Source organism: Cygnus atratus, chromosome 4 (genome assembly GCF_013377495.2).
Source record: "Cygnus atratus isolate AKBS03 ecotype Queensland, Australia chromosome 4, CAtr_DNAZoo_HiC_assembly, whole genome shotgun sequence".
Classification (NCBI taxonomy): Eukaryota; Metazoa; Chordata; class Aves; order Anseriformes; family Anatidae; genus Cygnus; species Cygnus atratus.
Window position 1 is genome coordinate 5521731 of NC_066365.1, and position 6366 is coordinate 5528096.

Genomic DNA, 6366 nt, shown 5'->3' on the forward strand with positions numbered 1-6366 from the left:
CCTTTGGTGTACGATGTTACATTTATACCCCGATAACATTGGTCACAGCAGTCCTTTATGATAGCCTGGTACAGTAAGTTACTCCTCCTTCCCTCCCAGCTTGCCCTTTAATTACTACCTGTCACAGGAATGTCTGTGAAAGTGAATAATGTGTACGTAACAACCCCTGTGGCTAGCCTGAAGGGAGCTGGGAACAATGCTGCTCGAGCTGTGTGGTGTTATTAAGGCTCTTTGCTGCAGACGGTCTGAAAGTGTGATGTGCCTAGTGTAATACGCCCAGCACACTTGAAAGCTGTGATTTTACTGCTTGGAACAGAGTAGTAGAAACATTTTGATAAATGCTCCTTTGGTGAATATCAGTTTCCCATTTTAAACCGTGCAGATTATTAAGGTTCTTGATATTTAATGGTACTTAACGGAGCGGTCCTGTCATGCTGTTTGTATCAAGAGCAACACCCATACAGGGTAAAATGTTTAATATTTACCCAGGTTTTGATACAAATTTGCTTTGATCTATCTGTGTTTTTGAAAGCCTGACTTTGTGAGTGAAAAAGTCTTAGCTTACTGCTTTCATATGTAAATTGTAATTTTCTGTCTCAGTTGTACTCACCAGGATGTTTTATGTGGAGGTGATTGATGTATTATGGAATAGGGGAATGGTGTTTCCAAAATCTTCATCAAAGCCGTGGCATAGGAGTTGTTAAACACATCGCTTACATATTCATCCTTCCATATATAATATTTTCTGTGAAAACAGCAAAAGGAAGTTCAATTTAAATTCTAGATGCAGCCAGTAAAAACACAGTAACCTAACTTTCTTGGAAACTGCGTTTTGAGGAAAGGCCACCCAGGACAGAAAGGAAAAAGCTTAAAGTCTTCTGGCATCTTTCTAATCCTCTCCCGCAGATAAGCAGTAACACCGTTTCCCCAAGAAAAGGGTCCAGTACTTCGTAGTGTTGTTGTCTAAATGGAAACAGAAGCGCTACAGAGGACTGTGATCCATTGGTGGTATAGAGAAACAGATCTCAGAAGTGATGTCAGTGTAAGCACTTTGTACAGCTGAGAAAGCATAATCACCTTCTAAGTGACTGAGGTTCGTTTCTTTTTAAAATCAGCCTGTATAATAGAAATCTAGCTGTGAACTACATTTATGTATTTCAATAAATCTCTCTTTAAAATGTAGGTGGTTTACAGGTTGCTAAAGTTGATGTAACTCAGTTCCTCATCTCCTCATGTTATCTTCTGTCATAATAGCACCTCTGTAAATCAAGTTAGTTAGTGGAATAAAACTGTATATTCAGGTGCCCATTCTTTAGTTTCTGGTTTGATGCTTTAAGATAGCATTCCTAAAGGAAATAGAGCCCAGGCGTTAAGTCCAAGGTGACAGTTTCTGCTTCAGAAATAGTCTGTGGTATAAATTCAGAAGAGCACCTTGGGCTTTCTTGATTCTTTCAACTCTTTGGGGAAATACCATTTTTTTTCCTTCTCTCTCTCTTAATTTCTTGGATGTAGGTTACTGATATTTCAGCATAAATGAAGAACGTGAAGGGAGGAAGTCTGTGTAGCTATTTCAGATAGTCCTTCCTCTCATACCTCTACATCAGTGCACGTGCCAGACATAACACTTTCGTGTGTCCTGAAAATACTGGCTTCGGTTCTGAAAATACTAGCTACAGTATTTTCAGAATTCAACAGGATATTTTGGCAGGGAAAGATAGCAGGTGGTACTGGAACATTTCGGAAACATGGTGAACAAGCTCCTCTTCTTGTCTGCGACAGACGGACTCCTCCCTCTGGGAGAAGGCACAAACATATACTAGAACAGAACTATAAAAAGTCAAAGCTTTAATTAGGGAGGAAGGCTATTATACTAGTTAGATTGCTTCTTCTAAATCTACTGTTTACCGAAAGTTATTTCTATTTTGTGTAACACAGTGTAGGAACATGGAAGTTGAAGTGTGAATGTCTTTAATTGGATCAAATCCTATTAACCTGTGAGTTAAATCCTGACTCTTCTCTTCTTTGCATTGCGGAGCCACAGTGCATTTTCAAAGGCAGATGTATTTGCAGAGTTCATGGAGGCTGATATTTGGAGTTCGATGGCAGCTCTCAGCTTATAGCAATTTATAAGCCACTGCGCCTTTGACTTGCAGCTAATTCTCACAGTAGTGAGGTACCAACAGTACTGTAATACTAATACATTTCCTGCTCGCTGAATTTTCCCCTTCTGGATGTTCAGATACAATATTTTGAGCTGTATTTGCTGTATTTCTCACAGAAACTGTGTGGACAACTGCAGACAGTTCTGTGACAACTTAAGGGGAAAAAAAAAGCCAGTTCATCTTGTGGTGTATCCTCTTATCATGTCTCTTGTGCTTTCTACATGCCATTTGCTAACAGCCACAGATTCTGCAGTGCTTGCTTCGTGGAGCCTGTTTGAGAAAGTGACAGACTCTTCACCATAAGACTGTAAAGAAATCTCGTCATGTGCAGTAAACAGAAGTTATTTCTAGCCATACCTTGGTTACTAAAGCAGTTCTAAAATATGGTGGGACACAGGCCTTAGTGTGTCTTTAGGCCTTAAACCCTAAATATAAAATAATTATTTGCATATTTTCAGATTACATGGAATGGTAATTATAACATGGCTAGAGCCTGGAACAATTTGGAGGAAAGTTTACAGTTTATTTTCAGAAATGGAATCTCTCTACTGACACAAGGGACGTTGTACTCTGCCAATAACATACTGCTTTCTGTCAGTCTGAACGCTTGTTGTCATTTTTCATTTCTGCCAATTGTGAGCAGCATTGGATGGAGTCCAAGGCAGAGCATTATCCATTAGTCACAGGTGGAGAGCACTGCGAAGTGACAGATATGAATGTATGAAGCAGAGATGTGCAGTATGAGTATTTCACTGTATATACTATTTTTGGAGCTCATGGCATGCACAGCTGAGCACTGTTCTTGACAAAGGGAAATATATTTGCCTCTTTTACTGTACACCACATTTATGGACTGTGATTATAGTGAGAGGTAATTGGACTTTCCTAGTGCAATGTCTGTGCAAATTATACTGCTTCTGCATCAGAGAGCCTCTGTGAAAGCATGGCATTTACTTTTCTCATGCAAAATTGCATCTGTATATGGATTAACTTTAATGTTAGCTGTTTTGATTGTTTGATGGTGTGGTGGGGATTTTGTGTTGTGTTTTTTTCCCCCCCATTTGATCCTTTGAATCCTGAGTTGACTGACCCAAACTAGTAAGGGAAGAGATGGTGAAACCTACTTTTGGTCTTCCTTAGGCAAGTACTTCAAACAGACATGACAGCCGAAATGTCCTGACTGATCCACTTCAGCCTCTTATTCTGCCTTGAGCTCTTACTCTGCCACAATGAGCCCTCAGTGGTCACAGATCATATACAGGTTGCTCACTGCCTGGTTAAATCTGTCCTGAAACATAAAGAAAGGAATCTTGTAGCTGTTTTGACATGTAGATGTACAGAAATTAATTCTCTATATTAAATACCTTCAATGTGAAGCAAAATTTCTCGCTATGGAAGGAGGTTAAAACTTTGCTACTGTGAACTCTTACCTTTTAACAAGATTATTTCAGTTGTTGTACTCAATCGGGTAGTCACGTAGTACATCTTGTTCTGCCTTAGTATCTGTTACGCTATCACAGCTAATTAGAGTGAATGTAAGAGGAAATCCCTTGTACCAAGTTTGGACAGGGTGCCTACTGCTGTTCTTTAGTTGGTAATGTTGTTTCTGGAGAGGTAGTTATTTTGAACATCATGCTTGCACTGGGTTCTGCAATAGTATCGTGAATCATTTTAAAGAGTCAAAAAGGGAAGTATGACTGTTTTACATGGCCCATTTAGAAGCACTTACTGTTTTTACAAGTGGTACTAATTTGTCAACCTGGTATAAAGCAACAATTTGCAAGACTGGAATGGCAGGCCAGTCTTTCTCGCAGCTATTGGAAATAAGGCAAAATTGCTGTGGATTCTCTCCAATTAATCCATTCTTAGTGACTTGCTTTTTAATGTACTGCAATCAGTATTTAGAAGGCAAGTTTGACATGTGATGAATGAAATAATGTTCTTTCAGCGGTGTAGCAATTTTTCATCAAGATGCTACATGGAAACTGACAACTGCCGTGTTCGGTTTATAGAATGAATTAACTGGGGAGAGGGTTTCAAGGACTGCGGAAGGTGGGGGATTGCTCACCCCATGTAACTTCTCTAGGGAAAGAGCGTCAGTGTCTGACATCTGTGAAATCAAGTCATCCTGGACAACTTTGACAGGTAAACAAATGACTATACCATCAAACGGTGGTGCTTGTACATTTGGGAATATCCAGGAGTTAGATTGTCCCAGAGGAAAAGACCTGATATTTCACACTTTGAGAGGCGTGCCAGAGATTATTCCAAGATTAAACAATTCTGTAACAATGAAGTAAAATCCTGCCTGAGCAAAAATGAGTAAGGTTCAGGTATGACATTTTCACAACCACCAAATTATTTCCAGCTGTTGCAACAGACAGGCCTGGATTCCTATTTGGGACTGGTTGGTGCAAAAAAGAACCTCTAGAATCTTATAAGCTTTCTTTTGTTTAACTCGGTTTTTGTAACATAAAGCATTTCATTTTGGCTTATGGTCTATGATACACAGCATGTTAATGATATATCTGCTTCAGTTTGCAGCTCATCTAGTGAAGAATAAATACCCACGAGTCTGCATTCTAGATGGAGGAATCAACAAGATCAAGCCAACTGGTCTCCTCACTGTTCCTTCTCCACAAATATAAGTGACTGTAAATGTTTGGGACGATCTGTCTGAATAGGCAAGTCTTACAGTTCAGCATGCATATCCTGAACTCAAAGGGCATTATGTTATTTTCACTATACAACCTCTCTGGATGATAAGTTGTCTTAGCCTGCAGATCAAGAGCAGAGGTGTTTTACACTTATTCTTTGATAAAGAGCTTCAGCTGGCACAGATGGAAAATGTGAATCTTAAGGTTTTCTACAGAACTTCTTTCAGCAATGATGTATTACGCAACTGGCTGAGCTCATCTGCACACAGAAAGAGAAACTCAGCTGGCATTTGGTTTCTTAGAAATTTTTCTGCAGAATGAAGTAAGCTCGCAAGTGATGGCTTGAAGCTGCACTTAAATAGATTATTCTTCAAAAGTATTTTACTGTGAATATTGAAAGTAATGAGCTGAAGTTGTGTCCTGTGTATCAAAGAAGGAAAAAATGTGTTCTCTTTTATTTTGAAGAATAATTGCTGTATCTTGTGACCTACTTTTTTGTTGTTGTTGTTTTGAGAAAGCATTTTTCATCTGGATTGGAAATAAAGGTATGTCCTAGATTGGAGATCACTGTAAGAGCTGCTGCTAAGTCAGTCCAAAGTGTATCATATGCTGCAGAAGTGGAGAAGGCATACTCCTATGTGGAGAATTTAACATTCAATTTCCTGAAACATGGCAAATGCAACTGTTTCTGAAAAAATTATGTGTACTCCAAACATTTTTTTTCCAATGCTATCTTATGACAATAGATCCTTTATTCCACAAATGCTGGTGTTTATCCATGTTATTAGCTCATGCCTTAAAAAGAAACAATGTAGTTGTAATTTTCATATAAAAGTAGTCTAGAGAAATTACTGTTTTATGAATGCACTCTCTAATTGGAGGTGTGAAGTTCTGTTTGGTTTATTTGCAATTCTTTCAGCTAGTGGTGCAGACTTTTTGGAGGCCTGTAATTTTAAAACTGACAGATGAAGACAGCAATCCTGTTTCCAAAGTAAAATGGATCCAAGTGCTGTAGATGAGTGAAAGCAGGGTTCTGCAAAGGGCATAAGGCAACAGTCCACTAGAGGATGTGGAAATTACTTTGCAATAAGAAGCTAAAAGTATTGAAAGCACCAGTAGGGACAGGAATTAACATCTCTGTTGCCAGTAAGCTAAGAATAAATGTGATTCAGACAAATTTTCAGATGTTTTAAAACAAACAAAAAAACACCACTGTATTTCTCCCCCTCAAAATCCTAGATAAACTTTCCTAGCATGTCAGCTCTGTTACTCCAAAAATAATATGGGGGAGGTGCGGAGGGATTCTAAGAAAAAACAAACTAGTTCAAGAACGCTATTTGAAAATAGTATCTTTAATCCAGGAAAAGCAGTTCTTGTAATTTAAGGCTGACAGGATGGCTCTGACAATTAAATGGGAAGTTGGAAGGATTTACTTTAGACAGAAGGGAAGAAGCAGCTTTTACATTTCTGTTTCTACATTTTTCAAGTTTAGAAAACGTTGTGACACTTGGGGTATAAAATATATTTTGTAAAACAAACAATGACAA

The 6366-nt window shown here is 38.6% G+C and overlaps 1 protein-coding gene across 17 annotated transcripts in view; it reads left to right on the forward strand.

Moving 5' to 3' along the window:
* Positions 1-5698, forward strand: part of TBCK (TBC1 domain containing kinase) — a 107958-nt gene extending 102260 nt beyond the window's left edge. For 7 of the 17 annotated variants that reach the window (XM_035540983.2, XM_050710285.1, XM_035540956.2 and 4 more), the window contains one exon: positions 4700-5548. In XM_035540983.2, the coding sequence (XP_035396876.1) occupies positions 4700-4810 (111 nt within the window). In that variant the 3' untranslated portion in view covers positions 4811-5548. Of the gene's footprint in view, positions 1-4174; positions 4308-4699 lie in introns of all 17 variants that reach the window. The other 10 variants (XM_050710277.1, XM_050710275.1, XM_050710280.1 and 7 more) reach the window with 5 other exon arrangements.
* Positions 5699-6366: the final 668 nt, after the last annotated feature.